Source organism: Vidua chalybeata, chromosome 5, assembly GCF_026979565.1.
Source record: "Vidua chalybeata isolate OUT-0048 chromosome 5, bVidCha1 merged haplotype, whole genome shotgun sequence".
Taxonomy (NCBI): domain Eukaryota; kingdom Metazoa; phylum Chordata; class Aves; order Passeriformes; family Viduidae; genus Vidua; species Vidua chalybeata.
In genome coordinates this window covers 7907260-7927742 of record NC_071534.1, presented here as the reverse complement: position 1 = coordinate 7927742, position 20483 = coordinate 7907260, and the positions used below count along the sequence as shown (strand labels likewise).

The 20483-nt window shown below is 41.0% G+C and overlaps 1 protein-coding gene across 4 annotated transcripts in view; it reads left to right on the top strand.

Moving 5' to 3' along the window:
- The window catches only part of KIAA0930 (KIAA0930 ortholog), a 145295-nt gene that overhangs the window by 40347 nt on the left and 84465 nt on the right, over window positions 1–20483 (top strand). For 2 of the 4 annotated variants that reach the window (XM_053942971.1, XM_053942970.1), the window contains exons 5-10: window positions 4634–4735; window positions 5174–5314; window positions 7385–7579; window positions 9689–9851; window positions 12489–12644; window positions 14313–19194. In XM_053942971.1, the coding sequence (XP_053798946.1) occupies window positions 4634–4735; window positions 5174–5314; window positions 7385–7579; window positions 9689–9851; window positions 12489–12644; window positions 14313–14353 (798 nt within the window). In that variant the 3' untranslated portion in view covers window positions 14354–19194. Of the gene's footprint in view, window positions 1–4633; window positions 4736–5173; window positions 5315–7384; window positions 7580–9688; window positions 9852–12488; window positions 12645–14312; window positions 19195–20483 lie in introns of those variants that run through there. The other 2 variants (XR_008430957.1, XR_008430956.1) reach the window with 2 other exon arrangements.

Genomic DNA, 20483 nt, shown 5'->3' with positions numbered 1-20483 from the left:
CTTCTCCCTCCTTATCTACTCACTAATCCTTGTGGAATGATAAAATCTTTTTGGAATGATAAAATCTAAAGCCTTTAGCTATTTAAACAAAATCACAAGCAAAGTCACTAAAGGAGTTCAGGAACTTCTTGGGAAGGAGAAATGTGCAAGAGGAAGCATAGTGATAGGGAAAGAAACAGAAGTACAAGATGCAGATGAGAAACCAAGTGCTTGTCCTCCAGTGAGCCATTGTCTTCTTGGTTTTGTCACCAAAACTGTGGGAAAAGCAAAAACTCTTCAAAAACCTTTTTAGTGTTAGAGAATCGAAGCACTACTTTATTCTGGCCAGGATGTACAACAGAAATCATTTCACCCACACAACATTGCCTGGATTGTGCAGAGAAAATCATCGCATATAATTTGTATTAGATTTTTCACATACTTATACAGTCAAAACCCGTAGAAATTAATTGGTTCAATGTTCATTGGTCACACATTACACAGTTCTTAGTATTTGGTTCCCTGTTGGTTATCAATCTCTTCCCCTTAGATGTTAATTAGGTTCGCATTCTTCATTCTCTTATCTCTCTTTTCCCAGGCCAGGTGTCTCCTGCCAGGGGTGATGTTTGGAGTTGATATTCATTAATGGTTGTTGTCTTTTGTGTATCTTCCCAGTCTGTTGAGATGTTAAGCTCATCAGGCCTTGAGTGATGAAACAGGCTCCTGAAAAGAAACTTCAATTCCCTTCTCCTGCCCCCACCCCACCCAGAGCAAAGGCAAACAGAACCCCTGACTAAAGTTATATATAAAAAAAAAATTAAACTTGGTATCATTTCCAACAGTTTGAGACAGTCTAAAAAGAGGTGGGCACTCTGAAATGAGTGAACTCCCCCTTGGTTCCAACCAATTCCTTTCCCCCAGTAAGGAATTAAATACTGTGAAAAACATCAATCACTTGGTTTTTAAAATTTTAAAAGTTTATTAGTAATAAAATAGTTATTTGAAAATAGTAATAAAATTAGAGTAATAAAAATTTGGACAATGAGGATTACGACACTACGAGCCAATAAAAAGCAAAGAATTACGGACGTCCGGATGTTTTTGGGCACTAAGCTGCCAAAAACATGCCTTGTGAACAAAGGAATAACCCTTAAAAGCAATAGCCTGTTACATATTCAGATATCTCATATGTGATGCATAAATTCCTTGCAAATTAAGAATTTTTCTGTTTTTTGTCAATTTCTTCCCCTTAATCCTGGTGGTTCCATAAAGACGGAGAGAAGGTGGAAGAATGTTTGTCTTTTCCACTAAAGACACTGTAACTCCTCTGGTTTCATGTCGCTGTTATCTCTGTGCGAAGAGTTTCTTGTTTATCTTATCCCTTTTCTTGAGCTAGTAAAAAAATATCTTAGATCACAGAGTTTCTATTATAACATTATATTATAACCTAAAACTATATTTAACACACGACTTAAGAGAATTAATACAGCATAACTTTCTAACATTACACATATAATATTCATTGCAATATTTGCAAAAAGCCAATCACAAAATATGCATTTTCCAGAAATACTAATAGCTTTAAGTGAAAAAATAACATTTTATTATGAAACAGACACCAACAGTCAGGGGGAAAAAGTAAATAACTACTAGATACCAAACTGCTATAACTCAAAACCCCATGGGAACAAAGAGAGACCCAAAATGCCAGAAACACCTGTTCCTAAAATGGTGCATGCGAGAGGCAGCCATGTGGCCAAGGGACAAAGGGAAGGTGGTGTCACACTGTTCCCTGCCAAGATGTGAAAACTGCCAATCACATGCTTTAAAATTTTAAGAGTTTAATGGTAATCAAATAGTTATAAAAATAGTAATAAAAATCAGAGCAATAAGAATTTGGATAATCAGAGTTAGGACAATAAAGGACAATAAAAAGCAAAGAATTACGGACGTCTGGATGCTTTCCTCAAGAAAGCATGGCTCGCTAACAAAGGGATACCCCTTAAAAGCAATAGCCTGTTGCATATTCATATATCTCATACATGATGCAAACATTCTTTTCAAACAAAGGATGTCTTCTGCTCAGTTTCTGCCCCCTCCCCGCTTCATCTTGTAAATCAATTTCTTGGCTCCTAGAAGTCTGGAAGAAGTCTGAACAGTCCCAATAAGGAGGTCGTAATTCTTCTCTTGGAATTTTTGGTGTCAGTATGCAAAGAATTTCTTGGTTATCTTGTCCATTTCTTGAGCTAGTCACAAAAAGTATCTTACATCGCATAGTTTCTATTTTAGTATTATGCTGTAGCTTAAAAACTATATTTACCACACTACTTAAAGAGATGAATACAGCATAACTTTCCCATGTAACACATATAGTATTAATTTTAATATTTGTGAAAAGCCAATCATATAATATGCATCTATAACAAGATGGTGCCTCCCAGGTGACCATGTGTTCCCAGGAACAAAGTGGCAAGATGGTGGTGTTATAAAAGGCAGCACACTCCTGGAGCTGAAGTGATTTCAGCTTTTATTATAAGGCCTAAACCTTGGAGGGCCCACGGGTTGAACGGGAGCATTCTCAACAAGTGAGGATGCTGCAGAGCTGGTGCTGGATCTTCTTCCTTTCTTGAGCAGGAATGTCCCCGATGTTCCAAGTGGAGCAGCACAGTCTCACCAACTTGGATACCACATTTTTATGCTGTTTTTTGTTCCTTTGGATTAGTTTCTGTTGGGAACCTTCATTTGCATGAAGGTTTAAGGCAGTTGATTGGCCCATTACAGTTCTGTCTAGGCTGGCTCGTTTTTACTTGGGGGATTGGTACACTTTACTTAGGTATAATACAGTACATTGAGTACCGTATTTCTTATAACTACCCTTTTAACCCCTTTTACAATGTAATAACCAAACTTTTTAACAGTACATGCTTAACAATTGTTAACTATTTTACAACAGTTTCTAAGCCATTTTTTGACAGTGGCAACCCCGACAAGGAAGGCAGGAGCCCACAGAGCAGTTTTAGAGGCAGATGGAAACTCGCTGGGCCGTGTGGGGTCTGTAGCCTCTTCCTCTTTCTGTTTGTGGGCTCTGCACCCAAAATGCTGTTTGTGGGGTGGGGAGAAAGGACTGGCCTGTGGGAACTTCTTACGGCCTGTCCGACCCTGGCTGCCGTAGGTGTCCCAGATAGCACTGGGCTGATAAGTACAACCTGTCCTGGTCCCTCAGGCAGGCTCCCAGCCACAGGCAACCTTAGCAAGCAGCTCAGCTCTTAAGAGAGATCAGCTCTTTGGTGAATTCAGCTCTTTAGTGATTTCAGCTCTTTGCTCACTAAGTGCCTCGCAGACACAGGGATGAGAGAGGAGAAGGCTGTGTGAGGCTCCACAGATGTGTCTTTATTGGCAGCTCCTGTGAAGGGTTTCAGTGACAGCTCTTCTGCTGAACTGGACAGACATGGGGGTTTATATAGGGTACAGGGGTGTTGGAAATTGTCCAATAGCCAGGGTCGAAGCGAATATGACCTATGGTCTTACAGAGAGATAACGAGTGTCCAAAGGTGGAAGAGGGGCTGCTTTGGTCCAGTCATCATGACTAGGCATTTCTTATCTTAGGCGAGTGACTGCCAGGGAGGCCTTGCAGGGCCTCTGGCTGCTGCAGGCACTGGCACAGGATGGCCTGGCCCCCAAACTCGCTCCCTGTTTTTTGTCACTGCAAGGGGAGTCCTTAAAGTTCACTTCAAATACTTTCTAGTGTGCAAAATGCAATTTCTACAAGTAGCTACAGTTGCAAACCTAAAGCTGCCACAAAAGAGAGAGATTCTCCAGTCTTCTTTCTTGGCATGGCCTGGACTGGAGTGAGGGCTGCTACATATGGGCACCTGTGGAATTTTCCCCCAGACAGCCCAGTATCACTAACTGCAGTCTCCCCTGGGCAAGGAAAAAAAAACAAAACATAACGAAGACAGAAGGAAAAACGAAAAGGAAAGTCTTTGCCTGAACAAAGCCAAGTAGCTTGTGAAGTGAATACTGCACAGCCAAAAGCCTGGAACCTGCCTTGGCACTGATCTCAAAAATGCCCACGATAGCCCCCCACACACACAGGGTCTGCAGCTGTAGGGTCATAAAGACACAGTAACAAGTTTTGGGTGCAGATAGATGTGGAATAGAACAACATTATGAATCACCCCAGGGCAGCCACACTGCCCTTACTGAGGGAGGTTGATCTTTGTGTGGTACTAAGTAAACAACAACAAATTAAAGTAAAGGTGTTGGGTCAGCTGTTTCATGGTAACTTTCTTGCACTGTGGCATTTTACTTTGCAGTGCATTGCAGCAACTTAAAGGCACCTGAAAGTGGTGAAAAAGTAAAATGGTGTACTGTAGTAAGGTGAGAGGTCAGGTACACACAGGGACATTCACTGTGAAGCAATGAGTTGTTGATAACTTCCACGTGCAAACCAAGGATTTCTCAAGTGCCATTATTGCAAATCTGGCTTTAGTCAGAAACCAGCTCAGCTGTGCTTGCAGAATGTCCAGCGTCTCCAGTGTAAGTGAGCAGTGCTAGCCTGAGGTGTTTTGTAATTACTTGCCTTGTGTTTTATTGTGTCTGTTCCCAAGCACATTTAACTGAGAAATTATATCTTCTTCTGCATCTTTCTCAGCAAGTGTTTGCCTCTCCAAGCAAACACCCGATGGACAGTAAAGGAGAGGAGTCAAAGATCAGCTACCCCAATATATTCTTCATGATTGACAGTTTTGAGGAGGTGAGTTCCTTGTTGCAGCAGCAAAGTTTTATCCTATTCTAGTCTTATGTCCTGATGAGCTGTTTTCTTGTACCTTTTGATCAAATATTTTTGGCCATTTGAGGGTTACTTTCTACTAGATCTTATTTTACTTTTATTTGACCTTCCTCTCTCTTTAATGTTTGAAATCTGATCTTAAAGCTGGATTTTGGCATCAGTGTTGAGGATGAGCTAAAGCATGACAGGCTGATGTGAGAGCTGTTCATCTCAACAAGTGATTTGCTGTGTGCACTGCCTGGAGTCTGTTTTTTTTTTTTTTTGAAAGGCTGGAGTGGAGCATTCTGCTCCCTTTCAATTTACATTGAAACTTCCTTGGGCTTAAAGACGGCCATGGGAGTCTGAATTTATTTTGATTTGAACAACTTTGCATCAAAGTGTTTAATCTTGCATCTTTGGCAGGTTTTCAGTGACTTGACTGTGGGAGAAGGAGAAATGGTCTGTGTGGAGCTAGTGGCCAGTGATAAAAGCAACACCTTCCAAGGGGTGATTTTCCAGGGGTCCATCCGCTATGAAGCACTCAAGAAGGTCTATGACAACAGGGTAAGGAGCTTCTGAAAAACAATGTCCTTTGCAGCAGTGGTGCTCTGGCTAGATTTTCTTTGTGGCTGAGGCTGTCAGCTTTCTGTCCTGTTAGATCAGCTACACCATAGTCTGTCTTTTTTGGCTTTGAAAGTTAGCTGAAAGCTACTGGTTTTGGCTCAGATAACTGAGGGTGTTCAGACTGGGGTATATTCCTCTGCTGTTTGCCAGAAGGAGGGAAGGCAGGGATACCTAGACAAGAGCATGGCACAGGAATGGACCTGAACAACAGTTCTTGAAGCCCCTTCATTTTCTTGAAAAGTCATAGATATTTCTGTGCTCAGAGAAGGTATGATTTCATGGGAGATTTTAAACTCTGGTAACTACCTTGTGAAAAAGTGTATTTTTTTTCATTGTATTTTGCATTTGGCTGTATTAAAAAAAACTCTCGCTGCCATTGAGAGAAGCTTTCTTTGCTTTCTACAGAGACATGAAATACTAGCACTTTCATCTTCAAATTCAGTACTTACTGCTGAAATCAAGAGTCAATAAACTTCTCAAATGGTTTATTATGAAGACAATCCTGAGAGATTTTTAGAAACAAACAAAATAAGTTCTCACAATATCTACTGTGTCTCTAAATTCCTCTTTGTTTCTGCCCTTGTTCAGGAGAGTTCCTGAATAATTTCTCATCTCCCTGTTTTAAATGTGAGCTATTACACTCTTCCAGCAGGTTTCTGAGAGAGCATGTAACAAAAGTTGTTTCTCTCCCACCATCATCTTGTGACCTTACACCATGAGCAGCTGGGTTATTAAAATAAGTGGGAATGCAGAATCATTGAAGACATCATAAAAAGAAAGCCCTGCAGTGGAAAGATAAGATTTGATGTGGTAAAGTCACCTCATAGCCTAGGAATGTCCTGATTAACCACACACTACTTGACATTATTTTGTTAGATGAAGTAAAATTGTTAGCTCTTCAAATATTTCATCGTGGCCAGAGGCAAAACTCGAAATGTTACCGTTCTTTTTACAGGACAGGAGTAATCTCTATGCTTTTGAAGATTACTTGATATCAGTTGTTTCAGGGAGGTTTAGATTGAATACTAGGAAAAATTCCATTACTGGAAGAGTTGTCTAACACTGGAACAGGCTGCCAGGGAAGCAGGGGAGTCCTCAGCCCCTGCGATATTTAACAGATGTGTAGATGTGACACTTAAGGACATGATTTGATGGTGGGCTTGGCAGTGTTTGGTTAATGATTGGACTTAATGATCTTAAAGGTTGTTTCTAACCTAAATTATTCTAGGATTCTGTAATTTTCACTACAATACTTGTATGAACATCTTGGCCTTTTCATAAACTGATTAAAATTGCAATAAATCACTTAAATTTATGGATAAAAGCTGAAAACTTGAGGCATCATTTTCACTTAGCAAAACCTTGACTGTTTTCATATTGGTCTGTTCCTCTTTTCAGTTCTCAGTTCAATTTTCAGTTCAGTTGTGCTGACTGGAAATTGAGACCCTCTGTCTGTTTAGGGGATTTAAAGCTGTCAGGGTGTCTTGGTGAGCCATGCGGTGCAGGTTAGTTGTGCATGGGGCTGGTTCCTTATTTTTTGGCCGTGACAGTGGGAACATAAAAATGTCAGAAATTTCTTGGGACAAAGTAGTGACCCAGTTGTGGGGTGTGCTTTGCTGGTTTGAGGAATCTTGTGTGTATGTCTATTGGTTTTTTGGACTCAAATGAGTGCCCCAGCATGGGCTGCATTGAGTTGAGCATGTGCCTGCCTCTGCTCTCATGTGCCACAGTGTATGGACCCGAATAAAAAACCTTTGGTTTTCTCTCATTGTGCCACTGCTAGCTCTGCCTTTTGGGTGGCTGAAGGAGTTGTTTCTTCTCAGAACCTGTTTTTGTCTCTGTAAAATTTCTTTTTGGAGATCGCTTCAGATTGTGGCTTAAAATGTTTATTAGGAATATTATTCATTATGATTCTGACTTTTTCATAGATAACTGCTTTCAGAGGGTGTAATGTTCAAGTTGTAGAGCTGTCATTACATGTTTTTTCTCTCCTGTCTTCATGCATTGTAGGTGAGTGTTGCAGCTAAGATGGCTCAGAGAATGTCTTTTGGCTTTTATAAATACAACAACATGGAGTTTGTCCGAATGAAAGGACCACAGGGAAAAGGACATGCAGAGATGGCAGTGAGTAGAGTTTCCACTGGTGACACTTCACCATATGGGACAGAAGAGGATTCAAATCCAGACTCCCCAGTGCATGAGAGAGTAAGTAGCAGACAGAAATACTCTCTTAAGGTGAAGCATGAGCATGCTTTGTTCCAAAGAAAGGAGGCTAACTCCCATCGAGGTTCTGCACTTAGGTTTGACTGTGTGTAATTTGGTTGTACGCAGTATGCGAGATGGATTCTTTAACACAGTTTCCCCTGAGCAAATGCTGAATACAGAGATGACTGGATGATTCATACTTCTGGAGGAGTGGTTTTTTTGAAACAACAGCAATCTTGATGCCAGGGAAACCAATGATTCTGCCTGTTTTCTAGGAAAAAAAGTAGATTCCAGTTCTGTGCGAAGTGGGATTTGCCTAGAAATGTGGATTTTGTGTATTATATAGATGTCTTGCTAAACCTCATAGGAAGTGGTGCTTTTAGATTATGCCACTGAGGAATACTGCCAACACGAAGCCTGTATAAGGCTAAAGCAAAGATCACTAATCTATACGCAGCACCATATTCATACATATGCTTAATTTTAATGCAAGTGCAGTAAAATGCCAATAGAATCAGACCACAGATGCTGATTTGGCCTTTATTCAATTCTGAGCCTTATTTTCCATTAAGACATTTTACCTGGTTAATGGGGATTAGGCAACATGTCTTCAAAATACCTGCACAGACCTGAGCTGGGTCAGTACCTGATGGAGTCTAGCATGGTTTTCTGTGTAGTGCAGCTAACCTGTATCATTTATAGATCTGCAGAACAGCTTCTAGAGGTCTCCATGCAGGCAGTGTAGTTTTTGTTTCTGACTTGGTAAAAGGCAACATGACTTACCAGCACAGAACTCATTAACTGGATGTTCTTGCTCTCTACCACAGAAACATAGCCAGAAGAAATCAGGCCTGGAGGAACAACATGATTTTTGTCTCCAAGGCTTTCAGTGTCAGCTGGAAAATGTAAAATTAGATTTGATAATGTGTTACCACTGCTTTTTGCTAATGGTTTTAATGCTGATATGTCTGTTTCTCGTTCACAGTGTGATATGAAATGACTCCCAAATTAAATACAGAGACAAGCACAAATTAGAAATGAAGTGTGCTGGGAAGATGATCTGTTGGGTGTTACAATACCCTTCTTTTATTATTTTAGCATTAGGGATAGAGGTGCAACATGGAGTGAGTTGTGATTCTGCACTCAACCTGGTTTGGCTGCCATCATCACTCCATGTCACCTCCCTCTCATTTCTTTGGACAGATATGAGCAGTGTCATTTGCCAGCTCAGGGAGGTTATGGGTTAGTTAAATTGACTGTGTGAAGAAAGAAGGACAAGATCAAAGTTACTCACATCCATGAGTAGTAGTTATCCCTATTTTCTTCCCTTTGAAATGAAACTACTAAAATACTGCAGTCACAGCCAGTACATCAGCACTATGTTCCACTTCTCTCAAAATGAGTGTACTTGGCTTTAATTGTAGTTTACTTAATGGCAACTACTGTTCTGAAAGAAGGGTGTCTCCATAGTTTTGTCCCTAACTTGAGTTTCACCACAGACAGTTCCATCACTTCATTTGTCATCACTTGGACTAACCAAATCTTCTGAGGCAACGCAGCTTCACTTTCTCCTTCCAGTATTGAAACATGATACACATAAATGAGAACATTGACTTAACTTCTGCCTCAGTGTGCTGGGCTCAGGAATTTGTGACCCTGCTCCCCAGGGACATTGACCTTCTACAAGGATCCCATGGGACAGCCTTCCCAGTAGGGAAACTGCTGCCTTGTGCGTGCTAAAGAAATGAAGATGCACATTTTGAGTGTGTTCAACACAGTACATTCTTATTAAGTCTTCTGCATTTCAACCTGCAAAAATAAGATTGAGATTCTTGGTGCCTAATTACTAATTTTGTGCCGTTATGACTGTAGATCCTTGTTAAAAGTGATCACCTGAAGAGAGAGGTTTTTCTTTATTCATGTAACAGTTGAGGGTTGTGATATATCAAAATATTTTCCCCTTGATGAGCATCTTGAAAATCTCTAGCCACTTCGATAAAATGGAGCTGGATACCAGTCATCATTATGATTTTTACACATGTGATTGCCTTGTGGCACATGGAAGGAAAGCCAAGACTTTCTCCATCATTTCTTTCATTTCCCTTTCAGGTTACTTCTTTCAGCACACCACCAACCCCAGAACGTAACAACCGCCCATCCTTCTTCTCCCCATCCCTCAAGAGAAAAGTGCCCCGAAATCGAATTGCTGAGATGAAAAAGTCCCATTCAGCAAACGACAGTGAGGAGTTCTTCAGAGATGATGATGGTGGAGGTGAGAGAAGTATTCTCAGCTAAACAGACTTGTCTGGAGGGGGTACAGAGCTGTGGAAAGGGATCCCAGTGCAGGGTTTTCAAGGTTTTCAGGGTGGAAAAATAGGAGCTCCACATATAGCCAGTGCCTCTCGGAAAATGATATTTTTCATAGGCTTAAGCATCTCTTTGAAGGCTGGAGCCCACAACTCCTGAATATATTAAAACTTATATCTTTTATGTGGACCCATTTGAGAGAAACTGGAGCAGCTGAAATTCTCCCCCTTTCCCAGATGCCACAGTCTCTGGGGGCACTTCTCCAGGTATAGTGGGGTTGGACATGTTCTCAGGAACAAGTTCTTTGAATTCTGATTTGATCCAGAGTTGGTTAAAGCTGGTGAAAAGGCATTTACTTCAGCTGGCTTTGAATCAGTTCTGAACTTTATAGAGAAAACGTAATGAGTTTGTCTGCATAATAGTTTAATGGCTTGTGGAACTCTTCCTTTAAATCCTGGTTACTCAGCAGGAAACAACTGGCAAGGCTGAGCCTGACTTGGGGTATAGTATATAAATCCCAATCTCATCACAGTCTCGTGAGGCAGGAAACTCAAAAATGTCCATGTCCAAATTGCTTTCCATATGTTTAAAAACAATGCTGTTAACAAATCTGTCTGTTAGCATTCTAACAGATAAACCCAAAGGTAATTTCCAGATTACAAGTTCTGTTTGATAGTAGCAAAGATACTGCCTATCAGCAGCACTGGACTACCTTAGCTAATAAAGAATTACACATTAAAAAACAAATTGAAGTGACAATGTTCAATGCAAAATCTGTGGCAGCTTAAACTGGTGGTAGCTAATTCAGGGTTCTATCAATAAAAACTGTCGCTCATCTCTTTTTCCTTAATTTGTCTAATCAGAACATATGTTATTTCAAATGAGTTGTGTTTTAGTGTATTTTACTAGGCACAGGGTAGTGTGGGCAGAAAGGCAGCTTTCCCCACATGTAGTCCTGCTTCTGGTATCTTTATTTTGGAGGTTGCCCAGGATAGAACAGAGTTTAAAGTGTTTCTCTGGCAGCCCTCATGGGTTGTGCTGTGCCTGCTCAGGGTTGTCTTGCAGGGTCTGATCCTAGAGTATTTAATTATAATGATGGACATTCTTTTTATTTTAATATCCTTTTCCTTCTAATATATTTATGGAAGTTAACAAATTCTAGGTTTTTCAGATATTTTATACCATTCATATAAAATACCAAGAGATGGTTTCTAAGTGTTTTGACCTTATTGTTCCTCATCTGAAAAATGAAAAGAGGAATATTTTAACAGCTTATGCTAGGAAGCGTAATGTATTCAAAAATAAATTTTCTACAAGGAATAGTAACTAAATTGCTATTTTTTTACAAATTTCAGAAACCTGAGTGTCCTACCAATGCTCCTCAGGAGCTGCAGTGGTGAAACTCTTATTTTGGCATGAAAAAGCCAGATGCAGAAGATGCAGAGATAGGAGCGCGAGATTTGGGTGCATCTTGGCTTTGTGGGTGGAGGAAAAGATGTGGCTTGTGTAAAGATCAGCAGTGTCCTTGGTACAGCCAGTGATGCTGCAGAGCTGCCCCAGTGCAGACAGACCTGTGGTGAACAGGAACAGCCCATCAGGGCCCACTTCAGTGGCTTTGCTGTGTGCAAGCATGATACACCAGGAGAGTTGTGCTTTATTGCAGCTTCCAGAGTCAGAGCTTTCTGCCCTGATCACCACAGTGCTCCTGGCATAGTGGTCATGCATGACAAGAGGTAAGAGACAGCTTGGCTATACCCTTGTATAGGGAAGGAGGGAAAGATTTTCACAGTTTTTTTCCTCCCACATTGTTATGCATCTTTCTAGAGCAGCTGCCACCACATATTTTTCTCTTTTGGATCACGATCTGCTTTCAGTCCCAGAACTTGGATCTCTGGTTCAGAATTGAGCTGTTGTCTTCAACATCTGATTTTAGCACTGTGGGACAGGGCTGAATTTTACAGGGAAATAGAGCAAAGATTTAAAAACACTCCAAAAATGCAGCACATGGCTGTGGGAGAGACCTGCACCTATGAAAAACTCCTCTGGCCTACAGGGGACTCAGTATCTTTTTTGTTTTAAAAGTTGCTTAGGGACATCTAAACTAATTCTGAGAACAATGGCTCAGCTGAAGGGTCCTAGGTGTGGCTCAGGGTGTGCATGGAGGTGTGCAGGAAACTGAGATATTAGTGTTGAATCTCCCCATGTCTGCTAGATGGCAATTTTCTTCAAAAGAAACAATGTGTATTTTGTTACCCAGGTGAATTTCTGCATGAGTAAGTACTTAATTTTAGGGCTATTCTATGATTATGTGTATGAGGGAAGGTTGAGTTAGTGTTCTGCTGGTGCAGAGTGGTAACACAAGCCCTCTCCTGTCTGTCTGTTGTTATCAGCTGCTGCTGCTACCACTTATTAACTTCAGCATAAATGGTGAACTCTGTGCTAGGCAAGGTCTGTCTGGTTTTTAAAAAGTAGGTATGATAGTGTCCTGCATGTGATTTGTCTCTAAACAATGAATAGGAGGCTTTCCTCTTTTTTGGAGTTTCAGAAGTGTTCCAGTGAAGTACAATCCCTTGAGGCTTGCTGTCTCTTCCTGCCTTTACAGATCTGCACAACGCGACAAATCTCCGGTCGCGATCTCTGTCTGGAACGGGACGCTCGCTGGTCGGCTCGTGGCTGAAGCTGAACAGAACAGATGAAAACTTTCTACTCTATGCACACTTAACATACATCACTTTGCCATTGCATCGAATTTTAACAGGTGAATTTTGACATCCATTGTGCTCAGCCTACCATGTTGAGGGACTCTGCTATTAAGACAGAAGAGCAAGTATTTATCTGTAATGTTGTTGTAAATAGGCATTGATTTCAATTTAGAAGAAATTACAGATTCCAGTAAAAAAATTGGTCATTTGTAATTAAGGATGGATTTTGAACAATGTTTCAGCAAAATATATAATTATTCCTTATGATCATTGTGTTGATAGTCTTACAACAAGTTAGCTGGAGTTGCCAAGCTTACTCACTCTCTCACCACAGGCGTTTTGGAATGCACAGAACATGTATTGTTTCTGCTGGCATTTAGAATCTGCTCAAGAGGGTGGCACAAACGCTTCCATGCTCAAATACTGGCTTTGAGCATGAACATCCTTTCTGAGACCTAATTTGCTGAACATACAGTTTTGGGAATTAGGGTATATATTGAGATACACAGAAACAGGGCATGAAATTTCTGGACTGTAAGGCAGAATTTTCATCTGCAGTTTTTCCCTACTCACATTTGTTTTAGCTTGACATGTTGTGTAGGCCTTATTTCCAAAGCCTTTTTGTAATCAATGTATTTGTGCCCATGGCAGCTTTCCGGGTAGCAGGAGCATTACATGTGGGGCAGGGTGAAGTGGGAAAGGTGCTCATTTCTCTTGGGTAGTTAGGAAACCTGTATTAAGATATTAAAATCCCACTGATAGTGATCAAAGTACTTTTTAAAATGTCTTGAGTTTATTGATAAGATTTCACTCTGACCCTTCTGTCCATGTTGGATAATCACACTTCTGTCACCTTCTCCTCATAAGTCAGATGATCCAGTTCCTTAGTCATCTCTGTGGCCCTTCACTGGACTCCCTCCACCATGTTTAATTCTTTCCAGGTCTGGCTGGAGCCATCTGGAGCTGGAGATCATTTTTTGCTCATGTCATTTTCTTTGTGCAGTTGCATTTGATCAGCCTTTTCATTGTGTGCTCCCTTTTCCCATGTTCCTTGTTCTTTAAGTAGCCTTGAAAAGGACATCACAGCTCAGTTTCCAGATGTTTCTGCATAGTGCCCTGCCATGTTGGTTTTACTGCATATATTTAGAAAGATGCCCATGATTACAGCAGAAGTTCTAAGGTTCATATTCTGTCCCACTTGGACAATATGGAGTTAAGGAGCCAAAATGATGAATGTTTTTTTATGGCAGCTTTTTGAGTGCAGAAATGTAGGCTTTGGGCTATAGCATGAAGGAAAGAGTTGAATTACTTGTATCCAGAGAAGTCTCCCTGATGGACTTGGGGATGTTGCATTTGTCCCTTCAAGAATGGGAAACCCCTTGGCATCTCTTGGTAATGGCACTTACGCTTGTTTCCCTGGAAAATATTGCCACTCCCTGTCTAATGTATTTTGCTTCATCCCAGTATAAATTATATTAGATCAGCTCTCCTCTCTACATGATGGGATATATTTGCAGTTTGTCATCTTCCAGTTCCTCCCAGTTGCATCCTGGTTAACTCAGATTTTAACAGCCAAAGCCATGTACTTGTCATGTTTTAGATTCCTGGTGGGCTGTGCCACAGCCCATCCTTATGTCTCCAGTTCTTCATGCTTCCTGGTACTGTGGCTGCTTTCAGGAGCCTCTGAAGTTGTCTGTGTCTCTTTGTTTCTCTCCCATGCCCAGATATCCTGGAAGTGCGGCAGAAACCAATCCTGATGACATAGCAGAGGGCGGGCACTGCCTTGGAGCCTTGTTGCCAAGTGCCTATCCACAGCGGTTTTCCGTGCTAACACTACCATCTAGTGTCAGGAACATAGACCTCCGCAGGAAAAAGGGAAGTCCAGGAATACCAGCCGATCAAAAGTGCCTCTTTCTTCCTTCCTCTGCTGTCACACACCGAATGCCCACATGACTGGAGTGTTTCTGACTGGAAGAGGACTTTCAGCAAGATAAAATAAGAAGGGGCTGCATTTAAACTGAGTCAACACTTTATGGACAGTTTGCTACTGTGTTTACTTTATAACTAAGAAGCCAACAATATGTACAGAATGTGCTAAACTTTATATTCTTTGGGAGAAACATTCTAAGAATTTCATAATGATGTGCTATTGGACATTCCTCCATAGACTCTGGCCATAGCCTCTCCTCGTCTGATCAGCCATTTGTGAGTGTGTGAGTGTGTGTGTGCGTGCGTGTGTGTGTGCGGAGCGGAGCAGGGAGAGAGCAGCTTCCTGCTAAGGGAAGAAAAGGAAAAAGATGCATTGCTGTTTTAGTACGTGCAGCAGGTCAGGTCAGAGCTTAAAAGAGGCTGAAAGTGTTCCCATTTTTCATGTGTCAGTGTTAGGACAGGTGAACTCTGCTGACAGATTTCCATATCTACCAAAGAACAGCAACATTTTCATCCTCAAGAGCTGGCTAAGAAAATGAGCCAGTGAAAAGAAGGTTAAAATGTGCTGCTATAGTAAAGCTGAGGTTCATCTCCAGTACTAATGCTGCTTATCTTCCTCTCAGTTGAGTCAATACCAGTTTGAGTCTAAAGTGAAAAAACAGGAGACTATAATGGGTCTCCATAGGCCTAAAACCTTACCAGTAACCCATCCTCCTGCATGCACTGGACTTGAGAGTTGGTAGTCGTCCTTGTGTTACCCTTTGTAGCCAAGGAGGGCATAGGAGCTGGTTTATGGTCAGGCAGCCTGGCCGGATTTTCCATCTCTGGTTGTTACATGCTGAAGCACAGAGAGCTTTCTTGAAATACAAAAGATGGAAACATAATTCTGTTCTGAAAAGTGACTAAAAATTGCATCGTGGGAGGTCTGAAAATGGTGTGTCAGGAGCTCTCAGGAAAACAGCCTTATGTTTACACATGAATTTCAGCTCTCTCTAAACAGCAAAACTGCTGGCCTTGACATTTGAAAACAAAATTATTGAATGCTGAGGTTACTGTGCTCTGGCTGACTATTTTGATGAGAGCCAGTACATACTTGGTCTATTTAGGACCACACAGCAGTGGGAGGGGTGGCATGTCCCTTGGGGCACGTGAGACTCCAGTGCATGCACAAAGGGAGAGTGAAGATGCCATTTTTGTCACTTTTCAGACTCTGAGCACCTAAACCTGATGCTGTGGCATGTGCTCTGAGCCTGGACCTTTGTCTCCCTCGTACCTGGTCTTTCCAAAGTGCTTTGTTGTTACTTCTTACAGTAGCATCTAATGACTTAACCTCTCAAATAGGACTTACTGCTTTTTTTTTCTCAGGCTAGATTCCGTGGAAATAGCTCCACTTCTGCATAAAGGCAGACCAAATTTGTCCTTCAGCCCAACCTGATCCTTACCTCCAGCATGGTAAGGAGGTCTGTCTGTCTTTGAGGCCAGGCCTGGAAGCTGCCACCTTAGCACAACATGGTGGCCTTCCTTACACTGGCAGCATGAGTGTATGACAGGGACAGCTGACCTGTTTTCAGTTGGCTTCAAATGTGTTGCAAGAAAATGCTAGAAAAATGTTCCCTTTGTCATTACCAGCACACCCACTTTTCATGCTGCAGCCTTGGAATGTTGCCTGTGGTCTGTGTGGATGTGAGGGTGTTTCCACCATCTAACGTGGTTGCCCCAGGCTTTCTCCCTGAGCCCAGGGAGAGGTGGAGTCCTCACACAGCAGCTGAAGTGCCCTCTCAAGGAACTTGCCAGGCAGCCTGGGTGGGTACCTGAGATCCCTACAGGTAGTGTGCCTGGCATCAGTCAGTACAAATACTCTCTCTTTGCCCATGCTGAGAATTAAACCACTTCTCAGCTAGAAAACAAGCTTTTCAATGTGCTCCTTACTCTGCACTTTCATACTGCTGGGCTGGGCAAATCAGTACTTGGTTTTCCTTCGAATGTTCATTGCAGAGGGAAGGGAGAGAGGGTTCACATTTGTACTAATCGTGACAATTGATACCTTTCAGTCGGGCAGCCAGAGGAACAATGTAAAAAAGAAGTATCCAGATAGGACCCTCAGTCGTAGGGGCCTGAACACTTCTCTGTGGACAAGAATTTGTAATGCTCCCTTGGTGTTGTGTATTATGTTTAGGTGGCTTAACTTTGTGTGATTTGAAAGACTGAGAAAATCTTGCCGTGTAAGATTTCAAAGCAAAATGAGGAATGATTCTAAGCTAGTGCATTAGTTTAAAAGCAGTGCTATGGAAGGTACAGTTTAGATCCTACATCTGTGTTTCAGGAGGTATCATCTGCTTTGTTACATGTATGTGCTTGGATTTTGATGTCTAGTGTTTGAAGGGCTGTAATGTCCTAAAAAAAGTGAATTTATTTCTTGTATCTTGCTAGTGGGATATGCTATAGGTACATTGATGACTCACCTTTTCTAGTAGAAAAGGACTACAAGTATGCCCTCATGGACATCCGTGGAAAATAGAGGTCAAAAAGTCTACTGAATGTCAATAGTGCTTTTTGGAAGCAAAGATGTTCCAGATTCTCAGTTATTCCTTCTTTAAACAACTGTCTTGGACTTCTTATGTATAGCCAGTGGTTCCCACTTTTTGTTATCAAATTCCACATTTTGTTCTGCTTTTAAACAAACCCTGAAAATTGTCCTTGTGTGGACGTATTGGCAGAGAATTTGATCAAAATTCTGTTTGGGTCAGGATGGCACAGCTGGACCCTTAGCATGGTATTGCACTACATCAAAAAAAAAAGTGAATGTTAGTAAGAACCTCTCACCCTGTTAATTTGGAGGGGGTTTAATTTTGTAGCTCCTAAGCAGTAAACTGGATTCCGCTCCTGTTGGCCATTGAAGTGATTGCTGCCGATGGAGCTGGCGTGTCCTGCAGTGCCATGAAGCCTGCTTGGTTGTCATTGTCTTAATGCTTGGAGCACAGTGTATTTCATTAGTTATGCTGATGTTTGAAGATGCAGCTCAGTTAACAAATTTGGGAAACTTTGCAGAACAGCTATCTTTCCTTTTGGAATTCCACCATACCTCATTGCTCAGTTAACTCCTTCCATCCTTCTGCCCATTCACTCCCTCTGGAGATCAAGGCTTACCACTTGAGCTCTCCACAGATGTCAAATACAAGGATGTGAATCTTTTCACCCATAACAAGTTTTTCACTGCTATTGATTTAACCAGTATAAAAAACTTGGGATTTTTTGTTTTGTTTTGGTTCGGTGGGGGGATTTTTTGGGTTGTTGTTTGTTTTTTGTTTTTTTGGTTTTTTTTTTAAGAAAGCTCTTAAATCAATTATTCTGTACTAGCCGATTATTGTGCTGCCTTAGAGACCACCATGTATGTGAAATTATGTTCTCTTGCTGCCAGCCAGGACAAGGTGGATACCAAATCTCCTTTTAAAAGAAGATGCTTTTAGAAACTCTGTGAGTCTTTCAGCTGTCTCGGCTAATCCAGTTTGTGTTGGTTCCTGTTCCTTCTCTTTTTCTTCTCCTGGTCTTCATTGTTTACAAGGCTTGGGCATGTTGGGCTCTGGATTGCTGTTACTATTTTTATAGTTTTCTATTTCTGGGCATGGTGTGCTTTCCAGAAAAGAGAATTGTTTGCACAGGTGGCTTTTCACAGTAATATGTTTTTCCCAAAGTATGTTCATTATTTAGACAGTGAAGTCCTTGGCTCTGCAGACAGATTTCTTCCAGCAGACCCTCATGTACAGAATCCCATCTGATCACTGAAATTCTGTATGGATGTGGAATCCAGGGAAATAGACTACACTGTTAGACTATTGACCTGTTTCTTGCCAGTCATTAATTGTTCTTTTAGAGATGATTTCTTGTCCTGTATTTTGTAGTCTGAAGCTTCCATATTAAAGACAGATGTAAGATAAAATCTTCTGAAGTGCCTAAGCCCTGTTGTTACTCAGTGGGGTTTAAGAACAAATTTTTATTTAAGAAAATAATTTATTAATCTTAAATTCTATGTGTGTTGTATGTAGCAGTGTCAAGAAATGACAAGTTTATAGTTCTTGGATGAACAGTGTCTCTCATATGAATTCACTCTTTGTATTTGAAAGACTCTCATGGTTTCCAAAGGTCATGGCTGAAAGCTCTGGAAAGTGGATTTCCTGTGGTCACAGCAATCAGATGTCTGCAAATGCCTTACCCATTCTGCAAGGTATGACTGCAAGTGTGTGGTGCTGGTGTGTAGAAATTCTGTGTCAAAAATAGGTACGGTTATCCAGTTAAAGGCATTGTGAAGTAAGTAGCTTTTACACAAAACCTTAAACAAAAGAGTATTTTACACCAGAATGTAGCTGTTTGGATACTTGGTCAAGATAATACTAGTCTGCAAGCAGGTTCCAATGTTGAATGTTCTCTATGTAAATATATAAATATTCTCAGCCTAATTTTATCAGCCTAACACGTTGCATGGTTTGGGTTTTATTTGCCTCATCGATCATTGGTGTTGCTTAAAAGGTGATGGGTTGAAAATTGTGATGGCACTGTCCTGAGCCATTTGAACAAAGAGCAAGGAGAACGTTGTGCACCAAAAATCAAGTTGACTGTGCTTATGGCAGCAGTGAAGAAAGTGTTGGACCCTGCAGCAAATAAACAGACCTCTTAAATGACCATGAACTCTGTTAGTGGTGTTTTCTCTCTACTGTGCCTGGTGGTGTTTGAGTTTGGATGTATTCCTTCCTGGTGGCAGGCACCAGTAATGGAATAGTGTTCTGTGGCACTTGTGTAGGCATTGCCAGATGGATATTCATGTGGCAGAATGGCTTCATTGATCTTCATTCTGATTGCACTTGGAGCAAATCCCAACTTCTTCTGCTATGGAACCTCTGAGTGATCAGTTCCTGACTACTTGACACTGGATAAATGGGAAGAAGGTAAAAGTCAGTGTAGTCCTGAATTTGTTTACAAAAGGTTTTCATTCTTGCCTTTAGAACAGCCCTTCTAAAATGATCAGTGGTTTGTTCTAAACTTGATTATGTAGTCATGAATATTTATGTTCGTGCAGTGTATAATTGTATAATAGTGAGGACTGATGGCTGTTATGGTTTCTTCCTGATTAATTCAGGAAGAACTTCAATATGGATTTGTGCACTGTTACCAAATGTTACCAACTATGTCCATGAGTTGATGTGCTGATGATTTCATTTCAAAGAATCCCAGACCAGGATGTTTTATGAATCCATGTGGTAGGTAAAAACTTTTATCCTAAGCCATGTGTGATAGCTCGGAGACATGTGGGATATTAGGGAGAAATAAAACACAGAGCTTAAGAAGAACAGGATGTCTCAGTTCTTTACATGGATATTTGAGCAGATTGTTGGCAGTGTTGATTTGTGACTGCTCATGCAACTGGGCAGGAATATTAGCTGGCTGAGAAATACTAAAATATTGCTTTGAAACAAACTGTGATTTTTTTTTTTTTCCTTGAATGGTTCAAGTTGAAAGGTTTCAGAAACAGCCATAATGGAGAAGCATTATTTAAATAATTACAAAAGGTAAAGAGCATTAGAACCTCACAAGTGGTGGTAATAAACCTCCCCTGCTTGTTTCAAGAGGTTTGGACAGGAAAAGGTTTGCTGGTTTTGGGTTTAGTTTTTAATCCAAATGCTGAGGGAAAACAAGACTGCCATGTACATGTTTGAAAAGCTTTCCCATCTTTATGGAATTAATTTCTTGAATATACTAAAAGACAAATACGGAATTAACAGTGTGGCAGTACATCTTTCTCTGTGGTGTCTCTGCTTTGAGCAGCTAAGTTAGCTCATGTTCTTTTGCCCTGGAGTGTTGTGTCCTGCCTGGCCAAACCTGGAGCGATCCTCCCAAGAAATACCCTAATATTGCTTGGCACACAAGTTTATCATCAAGGTCAGATTATACATAGTAAAATCACACTTTGGAGA